Here is a 27,693-nt window from a genome sequence, read left to right as displayed (position 1 = left end):
GTCAAAGCGTTTTTGCTTTGGAATGTGTAATTTTCACGTTCAACTTGAGTACGACATGTATCCAAAACACACTCTTAACACATTGAAGTTATAGTTCATAACATCATACTTTCTATGATTTATCAGGAGGCAAATTTATAGCAGGGTTTTAAATTGTGATAACGGTTGTGTTGTCGTCATGTTAAGACTCCAATCTCTAATCAAATGTTCAGCTCAAGATATCTGATCAGTGCGAGCCTCTTCCTGACCTAATTGGCATTAGAATACTAAATTTCTCTTCTTTATCTTTCTATTTACAGCTTTGCAAGAACGTTGCCATTTTTTTAGTTTCCACCAAGAATAATCCTAATCCGGCAAGTTGTTTCACCGTGTATTTGATATCTGAATGTACTAAGATAAGTGCTTAGTGGTAGTAGAGTTTACCTTGTATTACACAAAAAACTATTTGACTGTCCTCTCCAAAAAAGGAACTATATATGTACTTCATGAATAATGAGTATTCAACGGAGCTTTATTGCATACCAAAAAACAAATCAACTAATCATAAGTAATGTTTGTTATAATTTTTAAACTAATTAATTATTATAAAAATTAACAAATTTATCATAAAGTTAACAAACTTATCATATAATGGTTTTGTGATTCAATGATATTGAATGATAAGTTAACAAATTTATCATTTTATAAAAATATTATTTATTCTTTATAATATTAAATAAGTTTAATTGTAATTTTAATCTTACTTCAATTTTTGAGTTGTGATATTGATTCTTTTTTCTTTTTACAATTTTTAGTCCACACATTTTTTAAAATTTATAATTTTAGTTTAATTTTTAATTTTGCATGTTTGCTTTTTTTATATTTTAATTAATTAAATTATTTTTTGATAGTAACTTAAGTAAATATTTTTTGTTTAGAGTTCAATTGAATAAAATTGAGGCTTGAACTTGTAAATTCTTTAAAATGTGAGAATTAAATTCGTGAAAAAATATATAAAGATCAAAATTACATATTAAACATTAAAGAGAGATTAAAATTACACTTCAACCTATGAAATAATACAGTTATAATTTTTTTTAAAAATTTCAATTTAATAGCTCCAATTATTCAATATACTGAGAAATTTAAACAGAGAATCTTTTGTAAATATTTTATCATTATATATGCATGAGTCTTGCTTACTTTGGAGTTTTGAGTTTTTTAAGGTGTATTTTTAACAGTCTTATTTTTACCTTTATAGAATTTAAATACTTTTTACCTATGCTTTTGCTTTCACAGCACAGTCATATTAGAACATAAATAATCATAAATTTAAGAAGAAGAAAAGATATTCATTACCCCCGAGATGTAGATGGTAACTAATAAATATGCATAACATTGTATATACTTTTCATAAAAAATAATTGTGTGTAGTAAAAAAAACATTGTATATGCTTTTCATATTTTTTTTTGTCTATACACTCAATTAACTGATTCATAATTGTTAAAGAAATTGATTAGTTTTTCTTAAAAAATTAATTAATTTAGTTGATAGTATTAAACCTGTCTTGAATTTTTATATATATCAAAACAAACTTCTATCATTAACAAAGTGCTTGTAGTCAATGTGTTATATCAACTAGTTATCAAGTTAAGAAAAAAATAATTTTAATAAGAGATATTTTTATTAAAAATAATTAATATAAAAAATATTATAAATTGAGTCTTAAAAAAAGATGCAACATTATTTTAATTTTTTTAATTTACATATTATAAAAAAGATGAAGAGAGTAATGCATAAGTTAAATTATATAAAAACAGAAAAAATGTTGTGTGATTATTAAGCAGGAAGAAAAGGAAAACGTCCTACGTTTTCAATTGGTGAAGGAGGCATCTATCGTGTCCCCGTGTGTTGTTTTGACCTGTTTTTATCACCCACATACCAATTACTCTTTTATTATTGTGGCTGCAAGACAGCGTCACGGAGAGAGAAGAGAAGGAAGTGGGTGTTGGTGGTTGTCCTCCTCCCTCCTCATGGGTATGGCAACCCTCTCCTCCTCTCTTCCTCTTTTCCATCGCTACCCTAACCCTAACCCTAACCCTAATCCTTCGCTCTTCCGCCCCTCCCTTTCCCTCTCCTTCTCCTTCTCTCGCACTAAACCCCGTCGTGCCCCCTTTCTCGTTCTCGCTTCCTCTTCCCACGATTTCACCTCCAACTCCAAGGTACCCTTTCCTCTATAATTCTCTTATTCTCCGTCTTATTCTAGAATTCGTTAGTATAGCTTCGCTTCATGTTGGAGTGCAAATTTAGTTAGAGAGTTCAATTTCTTAATAATTTCGTTTCTTAATTTCATGACGTGGACTTACTTTGTGGCATTTGATATGATGATGAATTTGAGTACTGAGTGTTTTACTATACTTCTAGAAATCAGTGCTCACTGAGTTGATACAAGAGATAGAACCTCTGGATGTTAGCCACATCCAGAAAGATGTTCCGCCAACTACAACAGATGCCATGAAAAGGACTATATCTGGTATGTTGGGCTTGCTTCCATCTGATCAGTTTCACGTTGTCATTGAGGCCTTGTGGGAACCCCTTTCCAAGTTACTCATTTCTTCAATGATGACTGGGTAAGTTCAGTTTCTGTAGTTTATGGCAAAAACACTTTTGTTTGGAGTCCATAGGACTGTTAGTATGGTTGTTGCAGTATTTTTTGCTTCAAAATCTCATGAATTTTGCTATCTCGAAACCTGTTATTAGTTTCTCTGATTCCCCGACTTGTGTAAAACGGATTTGGAGAAGGGGAGAATATGTCACTACTGTTTACTTGAATGAATCTACATTGATAAATGCCCCAATTTTTCTGAAACACTTTTTTTCAGTTTTTATGCATGACCTAGTAGTGTTAATACAGAGGGAACATGGAAACCTTTTTTCCTATATTGCAGGTATACGCTGCACAATGTTGAATATAGACTTTGTCTTGAGAAAAACCTTGATATGTTTGAAGGAGATATAGAGAAGCCAAAGGCAGAAAGTACGAAAGTGGACTTACAAGGGTTGATGCATGACAGTGTAAATGTAATTGACTTTGGTAGAGATAAGAGCTTGTCTTCTAAAGTTGAAAAGCTTCATGAGGACGCTGACATTCAAGAACTTGGTGACATATCTGCAGAAGCTCTGCAATATATTTTTAATCTGCAATCTCGCTTGTCTTCCATGAAAAAGGTATTTTTTAGTTTCTTGATATTTGAAAGAGTTTAAGCATGGGATTCATGATGCATTGAATGGTCAGTGAAATGTATTTTGCATTGGACATTGTTAATTCTTGATTGTCACATATCTCATGGTAAGCTTCATCCTTTGGTTTTGCACATGCTCTTTTATTTGTGTGCTTGTTAATGATTGATTTGCATTCAAGTCCCTTAATTGCAATTAGGTTAGCAATACAATAAACTTGTTTTTCTTATTTTGATTTCTTTTCCATTTTTTGGGACATTTTAAAGGAGCTGCATGAAGTAAAGAGGAAAAGTGCTGCTCTTCAAATGCAACAGTTTGTTGGAGAGGAAAAGAACGATTTATTGGATTACTTGAGATCTCTTCAACCTGAACAGGTTTTGCCCCTTTTCAGAAAATTCCTGAGTTGTCTTTGCATTTGACCCTTTCCCCCTCAGTATATGCTTGTATAATGGCTATGTATTAACCTATTGCAACTATTTCTGGCCTTGATTTGTCATTTTGTCTTCAAATATTGCTTGGAAATGTACTTCGATTAACTTTTGTTTTTGCTGCTTATTTTAAAATACAATCAATTTTATGATATTTGGAAACCATTTGATCCAACCAATCCTAAGTGGTGGGAAAAGGTTTTTAGTTGTTCTGAAGGTTATCAAATCGAGATTCAAATTGATAATTGCCATACTGATTTTTGAATTGTGGAGCATAATTTGTAGAAGAATTTAATACCTATGCCCTGACAGTGTAAAACAGTTTTACACTGTTATCCAATAAAAAATCACCGTTTGAATTACTTTAAGATAAATATTTAAAGTTAACAAACTTATCATACATGGTGAGTTGTGATTAGATGACTGAAAAACTTTTTACACTGTTAGTGCATAGCCTTTTCTCTGTGTATAATTGTATCGAACTGTAAGATTTAGATGCTATATAGTGTTCAATATAATAAATTTAAACTACAAATAGATAAAACAAAATTATAAGTTATATGTGAGTTTGTGAACCCTTTATTTTAGAAGAATGAAAACAAAGCAATGAAATAGCCAAATAGAGTACATGCATTGAATGAATGGTTGACAAATAAAGTAGTGGAATAATCAATAGGAAAAGTTTAAAAATGCTCCTTCAATTCCTTTTCATTTAACAATTCTTGCATGGTTAGATACAAACTCATTTAAGATTCATCTTACCATATGAATCAGTAGGTCGCTGAATTGTAGGATTTCTGATCATGAATTGTAAGATTCTAATAATTTTCCGCCCCCTTAATACTTGTATTCTTTTCCATTGCTACGATGGAAGTTTGAGGATTTGATAAATCCAAGTATTCATTCAAACATTTAAAGAAGCATGTTCTCTTGTATTCCTTCGTAATTGTATTTGCGACATTATTAACTTGTGCATGCCTATTTCATTTAACTATATTTTCAGTTTATTTTCAATTTATATTAGTAATTTAGTTGGGTGTGGCTATGGAGCAGGTAGCTCAGCTTTCCGAATTTACATCCCCTGAGCTTAAGGATACCATCCTCTTTGTTGTCCATGGTCTCCTTGCTACCCTTTCTCCTAAGATGCATTCTAAACCTTCCACCATCTCAGAAAATACAACAGTTGGAGCAACAAATGTTGGGAATGAGGATTGTGCTGAGGTTGTTGAGAACTCTGCTCATCAATTTCAGCCTGTTGTTTCATTAACTCGGGACTATCTTGCTCGCCTGCTCTTTTGGTCAGTTCCTCCCCTCTTTTGATTACATTCCTTGACTTCCACACACACATTATTTATATTTGTTCTTTAATAAGCAAGAATGAGTAATTAGGGTTAATATGGTATAAAAGGGGATAAAGAATTATTTTGGAATGCTTGCAGTTATTTATCATTGTAGTGTTTATTGATGCTGATGTTCTGAAGAAACAAAACTAACGTTTTCTTACTGACACCTTTCCTAAAGGTGCATGCTTTTGGGACACTATCTTAGAGGTCTTGAGTGTCGATTGGATTTGACAGATTTGCTTTCCTTGACAAGTGATCCTGAGAATGATGCTTCTGGCAGTCAACCGATTACTTGAATGTATGGTATAAAAGGGGATAAAGAATTATTTTGGAATGCTTGCAGTTATTTATCATTGTAGTGTTTATTGATGCTGATGTTCTGAAGAAACAAAACTAACGTTTTCTTACTGACACCTTTCCTAAAGGTGCATGCTTTTGGGACACTATCTTAGAGGCCTTGAGTGTCGATTGGATTTGACAGATTTGCTTTCCTTGACAAGTGATCCTGAGAATGAAGATCAAAGTTCGGTGGTTCAATATGTATATAGACGTGTTGTTTCAACCTGATTTTTGCGATACAGACTCAAGTACCAATCACTTCTGCTAAGGAGTTATCTTTGCTTACTGAAGAATATTGCATTCCTGCAATGTACCAATTCTCGGTCTCTTCTAGTGTTAGAGCGTCGGTAGGATCGAAGGTGGTTGGCATGTAGCCATTTGTTTTGGCTGGGTGATAATATCTTAATAGAATATGGAAATGTTGTGACGAACTCTGCAGTAACAGTTCTATTTAAATAAAACAATTTAGATAGGTGATCTATAGATTTTATTTTCCTCTTATATCTCATTTGATGTCTTGATCCGGGTAATAAAGAGCAAATAATTTTATTAAAGCAACACATTGTATTAGTACTTTTAGAAAAATGTTAAAAATTTCTGCAATTTTTCCTTTTAGTTAGAAAAAGAAACTCTTGTGGAGATCAAAATAGCTGAGGCTAGAAAACACATCTAAAGGGCATGGACGGAGTAATAGACGCCGATTCCAAACTATCATTTAAGGTGTGTTTACAATCAGTATACGCCTAATGTCTTGAAAATATAAAATGCAATTAAAGTCTATCATAAAAAATAATAGGAGGACTTGTAGAAAGATATTTTAGTGAGATTTTATGTACAACTTTCTATACATGCCTTTGCCTCGATCTTATTAAGATGTAACACTTAAAACGTGCACGAGAGAATAATTATCCTAATCAAAAGATGCTCTTCATTTTTGTTCTCGTTAGATAGCTGCAACGGTTGAGGAGGACACCTCAAAATAACAGATCGTACGTTAACTTTCAACTTTCAAGAGTAACAAAACGTCGGATTCGTTGACACCAAACAACATGTAACATTTGCAACGAATTTCAAATGAAAATTCAACCAAACAAACATGCTTTCAGTCTCATCAGATTGTCGTTCCCACCGCCCAAAAGTTCAAGTTCAAACCCATTGTTGCTCTTCTTCACTCTCCGTCTTCGTGTTCCTTGCAGACCCCACCAACCTCGCCACCCTCCTACAATGCAACATTCCACGTTCTCACCTTCTCCAAATCCATGCACGCATAGATGTTGCTTTTGGGGGGTTTCCACTTTGAAGAAACAACAAAAATCCTTTATCTGAAGCCTGCATGAGGAGGTACAAGTAGACTCCATGAAGGAGACAAACACGTACAATTGCATGCATGGCTCATTGTGGCACCCATGAAGGAGTGCCATATTTGTCCAGTTGAAACTGAGATTAAATAATAACATTTATATAACATATATGTTCTTCTGACCATGAGAATTAGTAAGAAAAAGACAACTATATACTACTACATCAGGGTATTTTTTTATGTGGCAGTTAATTAACATGTTTTGTTTTAGATAAATTTGGCCAACGTTCTTTCTTTTCAACACCCAATTCTCCCAAAGTTGCGAAAAATGCCACAGCCTCAATATCCTTAATTAAGCAAGTCCAGACATATACTATCCCATTCTCGGTCATCTCCTTAACTATGATAGTGTTAGTGTGCCTTCCAAGATTGTTTTTTGAGCATGCATGTCATATTGCCATTTTCCTCCTCCAAAAATATGACTGTTAAGTGCTGCAGCATGCTCTGTTTTCTGTTGCTATATGCTGCGGGGCGCTGTACCATGTACCCGTTGTATGACACCGAAAAGGAAAAAGTAAGCAACAACACAAAAGGGGAGTTGGGAGCATACCCAGTATAGCCAATCACTACTGTTATTCATCCTTTGTTTTGTAATATATTTTTTTTCTTTCTTTCTCTTTAAGTCCCTTTAGTCTTTTCAAAAGTTTGTTTTCTTCTTCTTCTTCATTATGGTTATTAATAACTCTCTCTTTTTTTTATATTCTTTTTCTTCATTTTAATCTTAACTGAATTTTGTCCTTTTCAAAATTGAAAATGATAGACAAAAGAAGGACTTTTTAATTAATTATTATTTTATTAATTCTTATAAGTTTATGTAGAAAAAAGAAGGGCGAGTAATATGATAGAGGAAAAGAAAGAAAAAGAAATAATTTAAAAATAAAATATAAATAAATAGTCAAGTATATGATAAGAATGACAATAGTCAATTAGATTATGACAAAAAAGAGAGTCTAATGTTTTATGATATATTTTAAAACTAGTGTTTTAATATGTGTAGAGTGTGTATTGGATTTTATAAATATTTGTTTGTATATTTTAATTATAATTAATAATAAAAAAGTATTTTAAAATTTATCAATTATATTTTAAATTTATAATAAATAATTTATATTGTAATATAAGGTTATCATTACATTAAAATGAACAAACAAGTATATAAAAATAAAGATAAAAGAACGTATTTTAAGATGATTAAGAGAGATATTTTTGGCTAGTTAGGGGGATAGAGTTTCACAAGAAGGGAACATAGTGTTCAAAATTTCTAATTGAAAGAGTTGAGACTGTACTGGGGGATTCATTCTCGCTCCCAAGATATCGTATAGTAGTAAATTAGTTTAAAAAATGCTAAAAATTAAAACATGCCACATGCATGTCTTCGATCTATTAACTCATTTTGTTAAAGATTGGTGAGAGCTAGGGCGAAATTAATCAAATGTGGGGGCTGGAGCAGGCAGGTGTGAAATGAAGGAGCTATGATATTGATAATTAATTTGTCCTTTTGGGCCGTTGTGCAGTGAACAGCGTAGAGTAGAGAAAGAGTCGTCCCAATAGAGACTGTACTATGATGTTGCTTTTGGGGTTGAGTTTCCACTTTGAACAAACAACAAAAGTCCTTTATCCTGAACCTGCCTGAGGAGGCACAAATGTAGTGTTTTGTGTTGATGATAAGCAGATTAGACTGCTCCCTGTATTAATTAATGAAGGAGTGCCATCTGCTCAGCCTTAATCTATATATCCCCCTCCAAAATAAAACCAAAATTATCATATTTGATACTCAGATATGCAAGTACTCTTGTTATGGTTCTGCATGACAAGATTGCGGTGGTTTTGCTTGATGAGGTTGCGACGGTTATCTTTCTTGTCGAAGGATTCCTTGTTGGCCACGACGGTGAGTGAGAAATATCAGTGACTCATTTAGGTCGGGTGGTGATTTGGTGCATATGTTAATTGAATCTATGAGTAGATGTCATGAATCTAACTATCGGTGCATCAAAGTGGTTAATAAAAATTGCAATTTTTTCTGTTTTAGAAAAGATAACCAATAGTTAAAGTAAAACTTGACTCTAAATTTAGACTTTCACAGCATCTAATTTTCTCATTTGTGTAAGTGTTAACTCTTTCAAAAAAAAATTATTGGCTTAATTGCACATTTTTATTACTCAACTAACTTAATTGCATATTTTGTTATCATCTAAATTTTTTCTCACCCATTTTATCACAATATTTTCAGTTTTTTTTTTTTATCTTTTATTACCCAATTTTTTTCCCCACACATTTTACTATCATGTTGATGAAAAAAGAATGTCATTTTACAAAAAAAAAATGAAAAAAATTACAGCATTCGATTTTTTATTATATTTTTTAGGCACACACCAACACATTCAACAAAACATAAAATATGCAAAAATACATGACTGGTGAAATTTATAAAATAATAATAGTTAAATAATAAAATATGCAATTAATAAGTCAAATTTCTTTTAATTTTTCCATACAAGATTGGATATCTAGCAATCATTTTGTAAAATGCGTGGACACCAACAAGACTTGTACAATTGTATGAGTTATCATACTAGTTTTATTTATAAAAGATTTAATTATCTTTTGATCTGTATTGTTGTTACAATTTTTTCTTTTAATTTCCATAGTTTGAAGCATTGGACTTTGATCCTTATAGTTATATTTTTTATAATATCTTTTTGGTCCTCCTCATCCAGTTTTGACTGACATAGTTTGAAGAAACATTAACAAAAACTACAGAGATAGTAAAAAATTGTAACTATAGAGACTTCTTTTTAGGGTAAACTCTAGGAACTAAATGTGATGTTTTAAATTATTATAAAGGTTAAAAGAGAAAGTTGCTGTAACTTGTAACTCTATTGGCCAAAACAGTAATTAAATCTTTGTGAAATTAGGACTATTTTTTTTTTAAAAAAAAATACGGCAATACGTGAATATGAGTGAAACTTCCCGCACCTGAATATTTAACATTACGGAATGACCCGTAATGCAATAGGGTGCAGGGAGCAACATATGGAGGCGCAGGAAGCAACAGTCCTTGAATATTAGCTTGTTGTATTTTTTAGTGTGAAGCTGAGAAGCGCCAAACTGGGCCATTTCCCACAAAAGAAGCCCATCAGAAGGTCCAATAGACGCAAAACTCATGCCCTACGGTGTTTGTTCGAACGGTGGCCCAGATTTAGAGGAGTAAGGAGTAGTATAAATGAAGCACCGCTTTTTTCTCTCTTTGGCGCTGAGATTGAGAAAAGGGAACTCTCACGAAACTCAACTCTCTCTCTCTCTCTCTGCCTCACCCTCTTCGCTCGCACCCCATCCCCCATTTCATTTCAGATCGAACCCTTCTCCCTCCTCGCACTCCCTTTCCCATTCGCTGCGGAGTTACTCACACCCACACCGTAAGTTCCTCTTTCGCACCACTTCATTTCCTTCTCGTTTTCACCGTCTCTGGTTTCTCCGACTTGCTTTGCTTTCTCCTCTTTAAACCTTCCATCTCGTATTTCATATTCTTCTTTCAACTTGCCCTAGCTTAGCACAATCATTTACACATACTCTCTCTCGACTCAAGGGCTTTGGTTCTTTCCTTGGTCGGAGCCAACTGCTTAAATATTTACGTGAAATTGTTATGTTGTTGTGGTCGTTGTTTCGGAAGTTGTGAAGAAGATTCGGAAATGAAAATAACTTCATTGTGCTAATGCTGTTAGTTTTTACTTTGTTCGATGTTGTTTTAGTTGAATTCAATCAACAATTGGCTAATTGTACGAGTGAATGTTTTGGCTGTGCTATTTGGTTTTAATGTTTGTTTCAGTTATGTAACCTGTTCATGTACGTTGTGGAAAAGCTCAAGGATTATTCTTTGTTTTTTTTTTTGGGTAGTTGTTAGGCTCACATTCAGACTATAGTCGTGAATGCTGCGGTGGTTCGTGTTTTCTCAGAACTATGGCTAGTCCAACTGGAGAATTGACAAGCCATAACGACAGTACCGCTGAGCCGATGGCAACTGAACAATGTGAATTGTCTGAAAAAACGCCTCAGATAGGATCTGAAGGTTTAGAGAGGGAACAAAAGGAGCTTCTTACCGAGTTAACCAGTTTTGTTATTGACGAAAAATCAAATCAAGTTTCTGCTGATGTGACGGAGAATTCTGTTATTCAACTGCCTGCACCGCCTCAACATGACTTTGAAAAGAATTGCCAGACTGTAGAAGGGTCATGCCTTGAACAAAGTACCGTCGAACAAGTCTCTGTTGATTTATCTAATGATAAATCTGAAAACAAATGCAAGCCATTGTCTGAAAATGTTCAAAGTGAACCCGTAGAATCCATTCCTGCCTTCGTCGTTGACGGGCAAATGCAATCCAGTCCAGCTCAAGCTAATATGAGTTCTGTGAATGAATTGTTGGATCAACCTTCTGGAGATGTTGTGAACAATATTACCAATTGTTCAGAAAAAATGTCTAATAGCCCAAGTCATTCGCAATCGAGGCGCAAGGGTAAAAGGAACTCTAAATTATTGAAGAAGAAGTATATGCTAAGGTCGTTAGGAAGCAGTGGCAGAGCTTTGCGGTCAAGAACAAAAGAAAAACCCAAGGAACCTGAACCAACTAGTAATTTGGTTGATGGTAATAGTAATGATGGAGTTAAGAGGAAAAGTGGTAGGAAGAAGAAAAAGAGAAGAGAAGAGGGAATAACTGATCAGTTTTCTAGAATCAGATCTCACTTAAGATATTTATTAAATCGAATAAGCTATGAAAACAGCTTGATTGATGCTTATTCTGGTGAGGGCTGGAAAGGATACAGGTATGTATATTTTATCATTATCTTGTGCTTGTGCTTTGTTTGACTTGTAATCTACATTGGATTTGCATCCTGATCTATGTTAGATCTTAGCTTATGTTTATTAATATCATCTTTATTGGTTAATTGCTGGGAAACTGAAATGGAACTACATCTGGAATATTCTGGTCATTAGTGCTTTAGAGGCCTTACTTTAAAATTTCAGGATAAGATGCCCTGTAACTTACCTTTTACAGGTTAGAATGTTTATAGTCTTTTAACTGTTGTGTTTAAGTATCTGGATTATTATTAGGTTATGAGTTCTGAAACAGTAAGCTATTGTGTTCTGAATGTAGGCTACAACTCCTTTTGTTGCATTTGGATAAAATAGTTTAATAATGGGATCTTAGATATTTGGATTTGACTTTGACATTGTATTCAGATAATATATCATATATTATTTTGATAATTAAATCCTTTCCAAAAATAAATGTAAGAAAATTAATTTTTATAAATACCTTACTTTCCCTGTACTTGAATTTCCAGCTAAAGAGTGCAACAACTTGTTGTCAAGATTGCAATTAAGATTGTAATTGCGTGCTGAATCGGACATATGATCGGGAACAAGCAAGATCGTGATCTTGTGTAATCAAGGGATTTCCACACTGCTAATCCTAGAGACTGGCTCTCTGGGTTGGGTTTGTGTCTGAACCCGAGATTGCAACCTGTCTTGCAACCATAAAATCATTTTCCCCCTGTATTCCCCTGTCTTCTTTGACCACTCATTTGCACAACTTGCTTTTCAGTTCTCACTTCCCTGTCTGCTTCGGCTTGAATCCCTATCTCGCAGTCTCAGGCTCTCAGCTCCAGCATTGTTATGTGTCGTCTCCTCTCTGTTTTCCATCTGCACTGGTTTTAGTTCTTCTTCCTTTAACATTGTGCTGTGCTTGGACATTGTTGTTGTTGTTCTTCCTCTGTTTGCCACTGTTTTTCTGAACAAAATATGTCAACAAGTGGGCCTGCAGCTACTGTTACTACCTTTTTTCCCCTTATCTATGTCATTTTTAACATATGTATAATTTTGAGTCTTCTGGTGAGATCTTATGATCTGTATTACATTCTGTGTTACAATCATTCACCCCATCCCAATCCTCAATAAAATCTGGTTTTTGACAATACAATTCATGCATGAGTTTTCTGAGTGACAAAAGTATACCATTTGGATTTTTTCTTGATTATGTAAAAAAACAATTACTAATGTCTATCACTATATGCAACCTTGTATGATTTGAATTTTATCTTTAATGCTTCATGTGCTTTGGGATTCATTCAATTTGGTCCCTTGCTGTTTTCTTCTCTTACCTTTCTATCACTAAACAAATTGGCTCGAAACAAAAATTTTATGCAGTATCACAATCTTACTACAGGATTAAGCTACTGAGCTGGTAAATCAGTTGTTTCAAGCTTATCCTCTGGGTGCTACATCTTTATTTGTGTTGCTGAACAAAATATTTTTACTCAGATATTTTGGAAATTATATATACACACACATACATACATAGTTTAATCCACATGCAATTCTTATGCTGCATTAAGCATTTGTAATTGTAGGTCCTCTTCTGTATTTTTATCATGATTCTTTATTCCTATCCTTTCTGTATCTGTAGAGCTGATGATATTATGATTATATTAGATCACTCTGTATTTTTGTTGTAGTCTTCGCTAAGAATTTGTTTGATCTTGTCTTCTAGGGGTTTGTTTGCTCCTGTTTTCTTGTGAACCTGAGTATAAGGTAGTTCCACTACTAAAAAGTTGGATCATGGATTTGTGAAACTTCAAATGCTTGAAGTTGTTTTCTTTTTTATTTGTTTTTGTGGTGGATATTTTGTGTGTATTGGTTTGATTGTGATAACTTTGCAGTATGGAAAAGTTAAAGCCTGAGAAGGAGCTTCAGCGGGCTAAGTCTGAAATTCTTCGACGCAAATTGAAAATTAGGGATCTATTTCGAAATTTGGATTCATTGTGTGCTGAAGGAAAGTTTCCAGAATCTTTGTTTGATTCCGCAGGAGAGATTGACAGTGAGGATGTAGGTTAATCCTTTAAATTTAATTCCTGAATTTAGTATTCATTTCTCTAGGATTTGGAGATTGAGTACTTTAAATTTTATGGTGCAGATATTTTGTGCAAAATGCCAGTCCAAAGAGTTGAGCACTAATAATGATATAATTCTTTGTGATGGTGTTTGTGATCGTGGATTTCACCAGCTCTGTTTGGATCCTCCGTTGTTAACTGAAGACAGTAATCCCCTGGTCTACCTAAATTGATTGGTAACTTAATTATGTCAAGTTATTTATCTTTTATGTATTTACTTCTGTGGCTTACAGTTCCACCTGGCGATGAGGGTTGGTTATGCCCAGGATGTGATTGCAAAGATGACTGCATGGACCTTGTTAACGACTCCTTTGGAACAAGTCTTTCTATTAGTGACACCTGGGAGGTCAGTGGACAATTTTAGTCTCTTCTGTCAATCATTAATGTTTTGGATCTTCTTTTCCTGATTACATGTCTGATTCTTGTTTAGAGAGTCTTTCCTGAAGCAGCATCATTTGCTGGAAATAATATGGATAACAACTTGGGACTTCCTTCTGATGATTCTGATGATGATGATTATAATCCTAATGGTTCAGATGATGTGAAAATTGAAGGGGATGAGTCAAGTTCTGATGAATCCGAGTATGCTTCTGCTTCTGAGAAATTGGAGGGTGGTTCACATGAGGATCAATACTTGGGCCTTCCATCTGAAGATTCTGATGATGGTGATTATGATCCTGATGCTCCAGATGTTGACTGTAAGGTCAATGAAGAAAGTTCAAGCTCTGATTTCACATCTGATTCCGAGGATCTTGCTGCTGCATTTGAGGATAACACATCCCCTGGACAGGATGGTGGCATCAATTCTAGCAAGAAAAAGGGTAAAGTTGGTAAGCTATCTATGGCTGATGAACTGTCATCTTTACTAGAGCCAGATTCTGGTCAAGGGGGTCCCACTCCTGTTTCTGGGAAAAGACATGTGGAAAGGTTGGACTACAAAAAGCTGTATGAGGTAAGTTCATTTTCATGGCATAAGGTTTAAAATACTACTCTGTGATTCTACGTGCATGTTCTGCATTCTCATTTGAAGTAGAATATGCATTACATAAATTGACAAATGATACATAATGATAATGCTTGTAGAGTAAGCATACATGGGTGAGTATGTAGAGTCAACATTACTTATTGTCCCGTTCTTTGGCTTCATCCCTCTCCCAATATTTTAGGCAGCCATGTTTCTTGTGTAGGAGACGTACCACAGTGATACTAGTGATGATGAAGATTGGAATGACGCAGCTGCTCCAAGTAGAAAAAAGAAACTCACTGGCAATGTGACTCCAGTGTCACCAAATGCAAATGCTTCAAATAATTCTATACATACTCTTAAGAGAAATGCTCATCAGAATAAAGTTGAAAATACAAATAGTTCACCCACTAAATCCCTTGATGGCCGTTCGAAATCTGGTTCCAGGGATAAAAGGTCTGGATCTTCAGCACACAAAAGACTAGGAGAAGCCGTAGTTCAGGTAAGTAATTAAATTTGGTTTCTAAATTTATTCTGTTTAGAAAATCTTTCAATCCAGTTTATAATTTGCATACTTACCTCCTAATTGTCTTTCAATTATAGTGTCCTATAGTTATATTCAAAATTGATAATACCCACATGCTAAATCAAAGTGTGGAAAAGACTTTTGGTTGTGAGGGGGCTGGGGGAGTATTGTTTTTCTTTCAGTGGATGTCTTAGAATTTATTGGGTAAAAACTCCGGAGTTTGCCTGAAATACAGAAAGTCTATTGGAATAATGTTGTTGAAAATATTTTGTTTTACTGTACCAACACATACCTGGTCCTTTTATGGGAATACTAGTTATCATCCCTGGTGCAGTACACCATTTATTTCATATAGTATTTGTTTGTAATTTCATAAAAAAGATATTAAATTGGCTGTTATCCAAACCATGATACATATCAATAAGTAAAACATGAAAATTATTTCAAAAATGAGTGCTGAAATTTGTTGAGTTTTTCTCAACATTTTTCACATTGTAGTTTCATTAAATCCTGTTCATTATATTGTAGTTGCATTAATAATTTATATATTTTTCAAGAGCATATACGGTTATAAACCATTAATTTGCTTAAAAGAGAAACAACATTAGGTTACAAATAGTAGTTCCATCTTGATTGGGGTTGTGTTTAACGTATCTATTTTGATATGATGAAGGGGAATTAGAACTACTTAGAGATTAGAGTTACTGATTGACTGAACTAAAATTTAATCTGATTCAAGTTGGTGCTCAATATCTTGAAATCATAGATGAAAATACTAAAGTCTTGAATTTTGGGCTGTGTAAAAATTGCTAATGACAATTATTGTAACTGAACTCAGTTTTATATGTATAGCTTGATAGATTGATCAGATTTTGGTTTCATAATAAACAATCTACTACAATTATAACATTTCATATACTGGCAATAGAGAACAGAGAACACGGATGAAATCTTGAAAGACCTGTGTGAGAGAACATTTACTGCAACAAAATGAAAGGCAGAACAATCTCAGAGAGCAGGGAACAGTGAGAGAATGAACTGAACAGAATTAGTTGAACAGAATGTCCGAGATAGTGCCAGGAAACAGAGCAGGTGTGGAAACACCAGGAAGGTGCTGGAAAAAATTCAGAAATTGCAGGGGACAGTACTAGAGAATAGTGGGTCTTGTTTGACAAAATTATTTGTTTGACTTGTTAGAACGGTAAAAATATTTAAAATGGGTACAAGTATATAGAAAATATGAATGAAATAGTGAAAGTACAAATAGGTTTCTAGGAAAATTCTAGGATGCAATAATATCATCTTAGAATTTTGGCATGAGGTCTAACTCAATCCTATAAAATCCACTTGTAACGCAAGGACTGCCGAAGCTTTATAAATTTTATTTAAGCTATATCTTTTGTCAATGTGAGATTAAACACCACCATTGAGGTTGCAATTAAGGCAGCTCCTAAAGAGGCTGCAATTATGGCTTGCTAGGTGACCGCAATTAAGGCAGCTTTCCAACAAATCATCCCAGACTTGAGAGAAAAATTAGTAGACAAAGAGAGTGTCCATAGTCTTTTCCAAAACTCAAACATCATTGCAATGAGCCACCTTTATGCTACAGCTGCATCAAGCCATCATCGGCCTTCTGGATGCTTTAAAGCCTGCATCTCTTTATTTAAATGACCTGCTTGTCTCAGTGTGAATTGACCTACAGCTTGCATAGCAGCTTGTCTTGTACCATTGATTTATATATATTTTTTTCTATCTTTCCATTCAAGAGGAGGCGAACAACATGCACACATTTGCATGGATGTTATGGTAAAGGGCTTACCTTAGAATGATTATTCTTGTATTTTCAGAGACTTCACAAATCTTTTAAAGAAAATCAGTATCCAGATAGAAGCACAAAAGAAAGCCTGGCACAAGAACTTGGACTTACTTATCAGCAGGTCATATCTTTTAGCTTTTCATGTTCGGCGAACACATTTTTATTTTTATTGTGACTTTCGGAATTTGCCATTGTTTTTCACTCAGGTTGCCAAATGGTTCGACAATACACGTTGGAGCTTCCGGCATTCATCACAAATGGAAACCAATTCTGGTAGAAATGCTTCACCGGAAGCTACCGATGGCAGGGCTGAAAATGAGGGGGAGAAGCAATGTGAATCAATGTCTCCGGAGGTCAGTGGAAAAAACTCTAAAACCACAAGCTCTAGAAAACGGAAGCATTTGTCAGAACCCCTATCTGAAGCACAGCTGGATATCAATGGCTTAGCAACAAGTTCACCAAATGTTCATCAAACGCAAGTAGGCAATAAAATGAAGACAAGGAAAAGGAAATGATACTTTATGCAAGAGCCCTGTTTAACCTTTTCCTAAGGCTTCAAATTACAGTATCCATCCTTTTGTGAGATTGAGATCCCATGAGATGATCGGCTAGGATCTCGATGGATTTGTTTCCATTTAGGAAGGTAATCATAAAATATGTGCCATTGTATTTTTTAAAAATAGCTTTCCAGGTATTGATCTGGTGAGTTGTTTTAGTGTTGCCTCTCCTGCAAACACTAAACTAAAAATAGTTCAGTTATTAGTTATCAGTTTTTAAATTTTTAGATTTTTTTGTTTTTTTTTGTTTTATTTACAGAAACCCCATTCCTTGTTCCAAATGATGTTTTTTCCTCCTTTTAAGGGGGTTTACTAACAGTACAAAAAAGAAAAGAAAAAAAAACGATGAAAATAGGGGGAAAATTTATTTTTGTACCTCTGGATTCAATGCCATTACTGTATTAACCTGCAGGCAACCTTAGTAAATATTGCAACTTATGTGTTTGACTGTTCAGAACATATGGATATGGCTCTCATCTTGCATTGATTGTGTATAGTTCGACATTCAAGGTGGTTGTTTTCGGCAATGATAAAGCTGCTAAGTTGGTCGATTTTTGGGAATATCCCCATTTCCTTGAAATAAAACTTTGTTGTTATGGATCTGTGATTTGAGTAAAGAGTGGGATGGGACATCATATCTTCCAATTGCTGCATGCACGTTGATTAACTTAATAACCTCTTACTATTATGTGAGGAATGGAAGTAACACACTGATGCACGAGAGGTTGATAGTTTTGGTTGGCTATAGTCTTTTGTAAATGCCGAAGTTGGGCTTGTGATATAATCTGGTAGTGGTAACTGGGAATGAGCCAACATTAGAAGGGGGAAAATACGCATAGAACGATGTTGGCAAGAGTTAAACTTGGCTATTCTGATGACTTGCCTTCAATTTAAAAGGTGATCTACCGCAGCAACTTTATAGTCTACTGAAAAGAAATAATCTTTGACGTGACCTTTAAAATAATTACTAAAAAAACCTAATAAATTTATCAACAAAAAGTTAATTGTGATTGAATAGTGTTGTTAAAGTCATTTACATTATAGTGACTAGTTGAAAGAGAGAGACACTTTATGTCTCTCTTTGTATTTTTCAAACTAAAAAGTAAAAAAGAAAAAACAGTTGAAGAAAATAATGACATCACGTACGTTTTGAAGATTATGAAAGAAATGGAAACAATGTGTGAAAGAAATGAAAACAATCTGCACACCAAAAAGGACAATTGCTTTTATAGACATTCTATTCCTTCTTAATAAAATTAGTAAATTGGACATTGGGCTAATTGGCCTGCATTAACACGGGTTTTGAAAACATAGGTCCAAGGCCTTCTCTTCTTGTACTCTTCAAAAATCATCCTACACCCCATTCTTTTAATATTTTCAAAATTTCTAAACTAAGCATTTTTTCTGTCGACTTGCTCTTCTTTTAGAATTACCACATCATTACTGGTATTTTAAATGAGTTACGGAAGAAGTATTCTAGAATACCTTACGAATAAGTGTATTTGTTCAGTAACACCTATTTTGTAACTAAAATATCATACTTCCATCTATTCCATAATATATTAAACAATAATTGCAAAAGAGATATTCCAAAACACCTCATGAATAAGTGTTTTTCTTCTGGAACACTCATTTCATAACTAAAATATCATACTTCTGAAATATCTATCCTATAATACATTCAAAAACAATTACGGAACATGTAATTCAGAACAATAACGAGGGATATTGTGGGAGTCACACACAAGAGGATGTTTGTTTTACAGATTATTTAGTTATTTTTTTATAATATTTCAAGGAATATAACACAGGAATGTTATTCCTGGGTACGTTTAAAAAATGTTTTTAGTTAACTATTAATTGGGAATAAACTTTTGTTCACAAGGATGACTTTCTCAACCCCTCCTCTAAGAATAAATAATGAGTGAACATGAGAATATGACTTTCTCAGAAACAAAATATACCCGACAATAATTATTATATTACTTTCTAACAAATGCGGGAATGAATTTTCCAACCCATATTACTGTTAATAAAAAAAATATCCGTGGAACAAACGCTCTCAAAGTTTAAAGTGAGAAGAGGCTGTAGGTTGGTTTCTGTAGGGTGCAGAATGAAAAGGCCTAGATCCAAACTTTGTTAATTTCAAAACAACCGGCCCGACCCGCATATCCAGGCGTAGCAATGGCGTCTGTGAGGTTAGGTGGGCCGGGCCTGGTCCAAAGGGCCCATATTCAATACCCAATTCTTAATACCGTGTCTCTGTGACTGAAACTCAAAGTGAAGGTGACGATGGAATTGGAAGTTGACGAGAACGACTTGAAAGCCGCCGGCGCTGAACTCTTCGCCGAAGGTGGCCGGCGAGGCATTCGTATCAATGGCTGGTTGATCGAGACTCGGAGGCACTCCATACTGAACTCTTCCACATTCCAAGAGTGAGCTGTTCTCGCATCACACATAACCCTAGCTCCTCTAATTTCAATTTTCGAGAGTTAAACTAAGAGTTTTTATTATGTAGGCTATTGATTTGGCGTATGAGAAATCCGAGAATTTTGTTTTGATGTTGGTTGTGTGTGCCTTGCAGGTGGGAACAGAAACTCGATACGTCTCATTTACCAGAAATGGTTTTTGGGGAAAACACTTTGATTCTAAAACACTTGAGCAGTGGAACCAACATTCATTTTAATGCATTTGATGCTCTACGTGGCTGGAAACAGGAAGCCTTGCCGCCAGTTGAAGTTCCTGCGGCGGCTAAATGGAAATTTAGAAGGTGAGAGCTATTGGCATGTGCACTTTCGTGTTTATGTGTAACTCAAAATACTGTTAATTTTGTTTAGATTTATTTGACATCTTTTCTTTCTAGGAAGAAATTTTTATCTAGTATGGAATTTCCTGGTAATTGCTTGCGCTGTCTAACCCTCCTATTGAATAGGATGTGTAAGTAAATGACCATGCTGTTAGTCTCATTTTTTTTTGGGAAAAATGTGCAGCAAGCCCTCTCAGCAAGTAATACTAGATTACGACTATACATTTACAACACCTTATTGTGGAAGTGGCACTATTGAGATTGATAAAGATCTGGTACGCGTTCCTTCTTTGTTCTCCACAGACTAATCTGGTATCCTAAATGCCTTTTTTCATATGAGTCACATGTACAATTTTGCAGTATGAGTTTCTGATGCGGAGCTATATAATGGTGCTTTTGTTATAAGAAAATAAGGAAAATTGCATTAATATTCTTATTTATGCTTTATTAAGATATTTATTTTTTGTATGGTAGAATGAGGGAGAGACTTCTAAGGAAACCAGTGATATCCATTGGGAAGACTGCAAGGATCAAATTGATGTAGTTGCACTTGCATCCAAGGAGCCCATACTTTTCTATGATGAGGTGGGTAGTGAGTACCTTGAATGATTTCTGAGCTAACCTCTATGCACACAATTGTTTTTGCATGCTAATCTTTTTGTGAAACAATTTTGCATTGTTTGTGAAGAAAGAGCTCAAGTGAAAGAAAGTTCTTTACCATTGTGCTCCTTTTTAAGAATTGATCATGCTGTTAATCTGCAAAGGTGTAATAGTTTAGTGAAATCTGCAAAGGTGTAATAGTTTATATTAATGATAGTGAAGAACCAAAAATCAAAATAGATATGTTCATGTTTTTACTTGTCTGAGTGTCTGACCTAATAAATTGTTCATATTATCTTCCTTGATGGTATTTACTTTTCATCCTAAATGAATCCTCATCGTGAACAGGTGGTGTTATATGAGGATGAACTCGCTGATAATGGAGTATCACTTCTTACTATAAAAGTGGTAATCTCTAATTTGGTTTCTTCTGTTGATCGGGGGTTCGATTTTTGTTATGCAAATTAATATGATTACCAATGACTGGTGATATCGCCTTTTGGTTTTTACAGAGAGTTATGCCTAGCTCTTGGTTTCTTCTGTTGCGTTTCTGGGTGAGCTACTCCCTGTTTGTATACTAAATTAGTAAATTCCTTCTGTCTTTAAAGTAAAGTTTGGCTACCAAATTACTCTTATGATGGTTGATCTGCTAAATCATGTTTGATCTTATAAAATACTGAAGTTATTGCTAAGGATCTATAATGCACCTGACAAACTTTGAGATTAGCGTCACTGTGTCAGCACATTTACTTGCTTCACATCACTTTCCGTAAACTTGTAATTTTAACTGATTACTCTGGTACTAATACAGCTTAGAGTTGATGGAGTGTTGATTAGACTGAGAGAAACACGTATGCATTGTGTATTTGGTGGAAGTACAAATCCCATTATACTTCGAGAGAGTTGCTGGAGAGAATCTACATTTCAAGCTTTGTCTGCAGTAAGTTTGTGCTATGCATCACGTGCTATGTTCTTTACACTAATTCTGAATGATACTCTTTTTCTGTTGTTGACCGTAGTAAATACAGAAACAAAGTGAGTGGATGCTTGTCTATTGCTCTCTGTGCTGAGCTAGTATAAAATAAGGACTTTAGGTTGTTTGTCCACTGCTTTTTTACTTCCCTATACTTGTTTCTTTCTTTTTTTGTTGTATAAGATCATGGATGAAGTGCTATAGTGTTAACCAAATGGCTTCAACAACTCAAAAAGGAGGGGTTAATTCAGTTATGAAGTCAAAATTCTTTAATAAATTAATTGTGTTGTCATTTTAAGTCCCTAGATATATATTGATGTAAGACTATATATCCATTAGAAACATCAATTTTATCATGCGTAACTGAGTTGGTTAAGATATGGTCACTTGTCCTTCAAGAAAAATGACATTTAATTATGTCAAGATATTAATCCATTTTTTGGCTTATATAATCTATTATGATAAGCTAGTAATTGATTATTTTGATTCAAGCTTTTTGGAATTGAATATTTTCAATTTAATCAAAAACACAGAGCATGTTTTTAGATAATCTACTATATAAAGAGTATAATCTATTATGATAAGCTAGTAATTGATTATTTTGATTCAAGCTTTTTGGAATTGAATATTTTCAATTTAATAAAAAACACAGAGCATGTTTTTAGATAATCTACTATATAAAGAGTGTAATCTGTTAAATCAATTTAATGTGATATTTTGAAATCATCAAGAACAATTGAATTTGTTAAATGCATCTTGTAATCTATTAGTTCCTATGACAGAATGGCATGTTTATCATTTTGAAGCTTTAATCTGTTAGCAACTAAGATAATAGATTATAAGTAAATTATTACCCATTTAAATGATTGATTTTATGTCTTTAAGAGCTAATTCATGAGCTTGAAGTTTGATCTCTTGTACTTGCAAGTGATTGTCTTCATCAAAACTCTTCTTGAGATCCTTATTGAGATAATTTTCTTCTACATATGGTGATTTTTTGGGTTAACACTACTGAACCTATTTCTATCTCGTAAGTTCTAATTTACCCATATCAATCCTATAGGTAATAGGAATAGTTAATAATACTTATTGTTGTAAGAGAACCACTAATTTTCACTGGGCTTCTAACTTTTGGGTGGGAGATCTTGTTGGCATGGTAACTGGAATATATGAATAAATAATTCAGAGAGATATATGTTGAATATCTTGATTTTGATTACCAAGATTTTGCTAATGAAGTAACTGAGGAGATTAACCAAATAGTTAATTGAGTATGAAAGAGACCACTCCTGTGAAGCTACTGAATAGAGGGCAAGCTACTTTGAGTCAAGAAGGGAATGAAATAGAAATGCAAAATTGATTTGTTTTTTTTTTTTTTTTAATTGTTGGTGTAGTTTAAAAGATATAAAATGATTTATAAGTTCTGTTAGATGTGTAAATAATAAAAGGGAAATGTCAATCTTATAAAATCATCAATTTGTTTATTACATAAAATGATAAAATAAAAAAATCCTGGTCCCACACAAACTTGTCATATTTTCTTGTTTATTCTCTGCCCTGTCCCTGGTCTTTTTTGCTAATAAACAGAAGGAAAGACAGGGCTCCTCTTTAGTGAGCAGTGGTGTATCTATGATAGTTTATTTTAAAATACAACATTATCTTAATATACTAAAACTTAAAGATGAACACATCTCTAATTATTTAATTTAGAGAGGTTTTTTTCCCTTGAGAAAACATGTAATCTCAATTATTTCTCATTCTTTTTAAAATCTGTACAGTTCAAACTAGTCTGTTTTCAAGCCTTGTGACAATGACAGCCGACCAAGTGACTGGTGGTAGTGATAGACTCTGTTTTAGTTCCTTTGTTTTAGTTTTTTCTAGTATCATATTAGCTTTAGGTGGCGCTTGGTTTGAGTCCTTGTTTTCCATTTTCATTTTCTGAAAACAATTTTCATTTTCAAAGTTTTTAGATTTAGAAAACATGTTTGTTTTGCTTTGTTATTTTCTATTTTCAAAATATGAAAATATTGAAAAACTGGTTGAGGCATTTCAATAAACACCTTATCAACAACAAAAACCTTTTTGAACCCTAACGCACAACATTGTAACCACCCTCCACCGCGCCATTGAACCACCCCCTTTGCCGGTGTTGAATCTTGCCACCAACAATCGGATCAGGACACCTCGAAACCTACCTAAAAGGGAACAAAATCTTAGAAGGTTGGGTTGTGGTTGCGATAGGTGGCGGTGCGCGGCGTTTTGATGGTGGAGGTTGGGTCGCTGGAGTTTGCACTGGTGATTGTGGAGGACATGGTGGTGTGGTGGATTTGGGTTATGGTGTGGTGTTTGAAGGTGTGGGGGTGGTGGCCGTTTGATGCATTGATGATGGAGTTTGGAGGTAGGTGGTGGTGGTTTTGGGAGATGAAGGTTGAAGGAGAAGTAGAGGAAGGTTGGGTCGAGAGGGTTGGGGGGACGAGGCTGCTAATGAAGTTGGTTATAATTATGTCTCGTGCCACCACGTTTTCACTTTTAGAGAAAACAAAGTGAAAACGTTGAAAATGACAAATCCTTGTTTTCAGTTTTCATCCTCTTTTGAGAATGTTTTGTCTGAAAATGTTTTTAAAAATTAAAACAAACATTTTCAAATGCATTTTCTATTTTCTTTGAAAATGAAAACAGAAAATGATGAAACCAAGCACCACCTTAGCTTTTAGTTCCCATGTTTTTGTCTTATCCTTTTACTGCTTTTATCTGTGTCTACTTGCTTTGGCGTGGCTGTCATTTACTAGTTATAATTTATTGTTGAGCACCTTTGTAATTGTTCTTGATTGTCTGATTGATTGATGCAGAAAGGGCACCCTTTTGATTCTGGTGCGTATGGTGATCCGAGTTTCATCAGCCAGAAGCTCCCCATCATAATGCATAAGACCCAAAAGCTTGTAATTTCCTCTTAAAGTTATAAGACTGTAAATCCCCATAATGCAAAAGGGTTCTTGTTCATATTTATTCATCTTTACCATGGCTGTTTGGAACCATAAATTGCTTCTTATGAGATAAGCTCATAGATGCATGCTAATCATGTTCTGTTCTTGTACGAAAGGTTGGAGGGAGGGTTGGGGTGAGATCTAACTAATATGCGAGGGATTCATTTTACATGAAAAATTGAGAAGTTTATTACTTATATATAGGTTGAAGTTAATTCTATAATTTATGATACGAACTTATGCATTTGGTCACAATTTTAACTGTTAATTTCTAATAGCTATAACTTTTCACGTTCCTCTCAGAAGTAATCTTTCATTTTAAAGGAGCTAAACTCGTGGGGCAATGGGGCCAAAGAAAATGCATGGAACCCAGCAGACGCTCTCACTTGCAATTGCCTTTTGGAAAGGCTTTTCCGGGTTGTCTTTGTATGTTTCGTATTATGCTCACGAAACGCTATTTTAAAGCAAGTGAAATGTTTCTAGCAGATGCCACTTTCTACCCAAATAGATTGTTATTTCGAAGAAAAGCATGGCGATAGATAACTAAGCAAGACGTAGGTTGAGCAAAGTAGGAATATCTCCTACTCTAATGTTGACAAACATAAGCGTATTTTGATCAGAGTCACTTCCAAGATTTGTATTGTCGGCACAGCTATGGTTTGTGAAAGCCTGTTAATTTTGAAGTTTGAATATCATAGTGACCTAAGCGTACTGTTATAAACCAGAAATTTTCTCCGTACATGGACATTAACAGCATCAACTGTCTTGTTGGAAAGTTTCATCCTGGAAAGTTCCATTCAAATGTCATCTTTAATTAAAATCCTAAGATTAGAATTGTGGCTTTACACATGCTGGAAGCATCCTATCTTGAACGTACCTTGCATCCACTAATTGTTTGTGGTAGTCCTTGTTCTAAAGTACATGCAGGATGAAAATCAGGATTTTCATGTCGAAAAGCAAAATGTCCCTAAGTCAGTAACATGTCAAGTGAGCACTGCATATCAGGAGTTATATCAAACTTCAAGGAACTAAAATAGATAGCCAGGAGTTTTAATTGGGTTTTTCTGGTGCTAAACATGTAATCATATATAGACAATGGAAACTACAAATATCCTACCATTTACTATGCAGTACCATCCTCATCTGAGTTATTGACTCTTCCAGGTCAAGGATCTTCTACCCCTGTTCTCTTTTTCCTGCTTAGACTAACGAGCTAGCTCTTTAGGATGAAAAGGAGGATAAGGTTTCAAACTGAGCCCAAATACTGTTGTCAGAGTCTTAGGCCTAAATCAAGCTTGAGTGGCTCCTGTGGAACCAAGCGAAAGCTGCCTGGCCACACCATATCTGCTTGATCCTCGGTCGAGAAAGGTGTCCATGCCATCCCAAGTCTTGCATGTGCATTTGCATCATGAAAGCCCGGTGTCACCATGGTACCACCACCTCTGCGTGGCTTGTGCACAAGTGAATGGGGCTGAACACCAAGTGATCGAAACATAGTTGGTGTGTTCATGGAGAATCCCATTATTGCCATCGATCTCTGAGATTGGTATCTTCTGGCAGCTCCCCTTTCCCTCTTGTGCGCGTTCTGATGGCCTCCTAGTGCTTGTGAGCTAAAGAACTTCCTCATGCAGAAGTTGCATGAAAAAACTTTGGCAGTGGCTGGTGGTCTTGCTTGTGAATCAGTGTCTCCAGATGTTGATAGTGAAGAAGTTCCACCTATGCTCAGGTTCAACCACTCTTTGGGGTTGCCATCTTCGCTTCCATGATTGTCCTTGTCTCCGTTCATCACTTCACTTTGTTGTTCTTTGCCTGTTGTAAGAGTTGTTTCATCTTCTGTGATCATCATTTTCTCCCTAAATTCTCTGAAGAGTTCCGGTGATCAAGGGAAGTTGCATATATGTAAAAAGGCTCATTGGAATCCTTTTAAGGTTAGATCAAAAGCAGAAAAAAAAAACACTAATGGACAAGGGCATCAAAGTGTAATGGAAGTGAGATGGGATGTTTTTTATTTTTTTGTCATCCTAATCAGTAACCCCACCTGTTGATGCTTGGTTCTGTAGGGAACAATGCTTATGTCATCTTCACTGTTGCACCCCTTCAAGCTTAGGATTCTCCACTATCATCTTTTCTCCTTTTTCTTTTCCTCTTTTCTCCTTGCAAAGTTCTATCCTTTCCTGGCTATCTTAGGAATAGCTATAGAAATATAAGGTTGAAAATGATAAATCATTCCATCCCTTGTCAAAATCAAATCTCTCATTTTATTTGAACTGCCTGCCATGTGTATGCTCCTCACACCATCATGTAACAAATCTATATGCTATACTTTTTTTCCTTGAGTAGGATAGATATCAGATATGATCGGTTTCCACTTTGGTCACTGCTATTGCTAGTATTAATTGATTTGTTTATTTCCCACCTTTTATATTCCTATTGATAGTGAAAGTAGGATCTGACTTCTGAGTTTGAGCATATGTAAGGTGGGGTTGGGTTGGGCTGGCTTTTCATTGCTTTTTGATTTGATGTTTTCTGGGTTCTTATTTCCAATAATGGTCCAGGGCATCTACGTGGGTGTTTTCTTGTTGGGGCCTTTTCGTGTTCCTCTCCAAACTTTGTAGTTAGAGTGTGAATAATATGTACAGAGGAAGAAATGCATCAAGGGTCCAGTTGCACTTGCACCTGCCCTTAGTTTATCTTTTTTTTCAATGGTCCTATTATACAAAGCCACTTGTTTTTTACTTGGTCACTCTTTCCCTCATTAAACTGAGTCATAATGGGAAATTTCCACCGTTTCCCTTTTATGTAAAGCTGGTTGTCCACAGTCCTCACACTTTCT

The 27,693-nt window shown here is 34.7% G+C and overlaps 4 protein-coding genes across 9 annotated transcripts; 3 read left to right on the top strand and 1 right to left on the bottom strand.

The window, feature by feature from the left end:
• Positions 1–1,902: 1,902 nt before the first annotated feature.
• Positions 1,903–5,884, top strand: LOC114403135. Of its 4 annotated transcripts, none has more exons than XM_028365906.1 (7): positions 1,913–2,202; positions 2,405–2,610; positions 2,929–3,208; positions 3,487–3,594; positions 4,702–4,946; positions 5,170–5,289; positions 5,417–5,884. In XM_028365906.1, the coding sequence occupies exons 1-6, from the start codon at positions 2,014–2,016 to the stop codon at positions 5,285–5,287; spliced, it is 1,146 nt and encodes a 381-aa protein (XP_028221707.1). In that variant the 5' UTR covers positions 1,913–2,013; the 3' UTR covers positions 5,288–5,289; positions 5,417–5,884. The 4 variants fall into 4 exon arrangements, with proteins under 4 accessions (XP_028221706.1, XP_028221707.1, XP_028221705.1 ...); XM_028365904.1 differs by having other exon boundaries at positions 1,919–2,202; positions 5,170–5,294; XM_028365905.1 differs by lacking the exon at positions 5,170–5,289 and having other exon boundaries at positions 1,903–2,202.
• A 4,055-nt stretch (positions 5,885–9,939) lies between these two features.
• Positions 9,940–17,944, top strand: LOC114402807 (homeobox protein HAT3.1-like). Its single transcript, XM_028365487.1, has 9 exons — positions 9,940–10,106; positions 10,585–11,507; positions 13,404–13,569; positions 13,658–13,781; positions 13,868–13,980; positions 14,065–14,586; positions 14,822–15,100; positions 16,972–17,061; positions 17,147–17,944. Exons 2-9 carry the CDS (start codon positions 10,648–10,650, stop codon positions 17,453–17,455), a joined length of 2,463 nt encoding a protein of 820 aa, XP_028221288.1. The 5' UTR covers positions 9,940–10,106; positions 10,585–10,647; the 3' UTR covers positions 17,456–17,944.
• A 1,814-nt stretch (positions 17,945–19,758) lies between these two features.
• Positions 19,759–25,096, top strand: LOC114403317 (TIP41-like protein). The gene is made up of 8 exons (XM_028366201.1): positions 19,759–19,932; positions 20,082–20,267; positions 20,488–20,578; positions 20,778–20,888; positions 21,252–21,311; positions 21,416–21,457; positions 21,715–21,843; positions 24,726–25,096. Exons 1-8 carry the CDS (start codon positions 19,790–19,792, stop codon positions 24,828–24,830), a joined length of 867 nt encoding a protein of 288 aa, XP_028222002.1. The 5' UTR covers positions 19,759–19,789; the 3' UTR covers positions 24,831–25,096.
• On the bottom strand, positions 24,873–27,248 carry LOC114403318 (zinc finger protein 4-like). Of its 3 annotated transcripts, XM_028366204.1 has the most exons (3): positions 25,978–27,248; positions 25,738–25,854; positions 24,873–25,643 (listed from the first exon to the last, which is right to left on the bottom strand). In XM_028366204.1, exon 1 carries the CDS (start codon positions 26,704–26,706, stop codon positions 26,131–26,133), a length of 576 nt encoding a protein of 191 aa, XP_028222005.1. In that variant the 5' UTR covers positions 26,707–27,248; the 3' UTR covers positions 24,873–25,643; positions 25,738–25,854; positions 25,978–26,130. The 3 variants fall into 3 exon arrangements, with proteins under 3 accessions (XP_028222005.1, XP_028222003.1, XP_028222004.1); XM_028366202.1 differs by having other exon boundaries at positions 25,399–25,643; positions 25,738–27,248; XM_028366203.1 differs by having other exon boundaries at positions 25,399–25,854.
• Between the last annotated feature and the right edge of the window lie 445 nt (positions 27,249–27,693).

Source organism: Glycine soja, chromosome 20 (assembly GCF_004193775.1).
Source record: "Glycine soja cultivar W05 chromosome 20, ASM419377v2, whole genome shotgun sequence".
In the NCBI taxonomy this organism is placed as follows: Eukaryota; Viridiplantae; Streptophyta; class Magnoliopsida; order Fabales; family Fabaceae; genus Glycine; species Glycine soja.
This window is presented reverse-complemented; position numbering and strand designations above follow the sequence as displayed.

Excerpts from the sequence above, each read along its gene's own strand:
- LOC114403135 (XM_028365905.1), top strand. The coding sequence starts at position 2,014 with ATGGGTATGGCAACCCTCTCCTCCTCTCTTCCTCTTTTCCATCGCTAC. Across the intron at positions 2,203-2,404 it reads ATTTCACCTCCAACTCCAAG|AAATCAGTGCTCACTGAGTT; the intron begins GTACCCTTTCCT and ends CTATACTTCTAG. Across the intron at positions 2,611-2,928 it reads ATTTCTTCAATGATGACTGG|GTATACGCTGCACAATGTTG; the intron begins GTAAGTTCAGTT and ends CCTATATTGCAG.
- LOC114402807 (XM_028365487.1), top strand. The coding sequence starts at position 10,648 with ATGGCTAGTCCAACTGGAGAATTGACAAGCCATAACGACAGTACCGCT. Across the intron at positions 14,587-14,821 it reads ACTACAAAAAGCTGTATGAG|GAGACGTACCACAGTGATAC; the intron begins GTAAGTTCATTT and ends TTTCTTGTGTAG. Across the intron at positions 15,101-16,971 it reads TAGGAGAAGCCGTAGTTCAG|AGACTTCACAAATCTTTTAA; the intron begins GTAAGTAATTAA and ends TTGTATTTTCAG.
- LOC114403317 (XM_028366201.1), top strand. The coding sequence starts at position 19,790 with ATGGAATTGGAAGTTGACGAGAACGACTTGAAAGCCGCCGGCGCTGAA. Across the intron at positions 20,268-20,487 it reads GCTAAATGGAAATTTAGAAG|CAAGCCCTCTCAGCAAGTAA; the intron begins GTGAGAGCTATT and ends AAAAATGTGCAG. Across the intron at positions 20,889-21,251 it reads CCATACTTTTCTATGATGAG|GTGGTGTTATATGAGGATGA; the intron begins GTGGGTAGTGAG and ends CATCGTGAACAG.
- LOC114403318 (XM_028366204.1), bottom strand. The coding sequence starts at position 26,706 with ATGATGATCACAGAAGATGAAACAACTCTTACAACAGGCAAAGAACAA.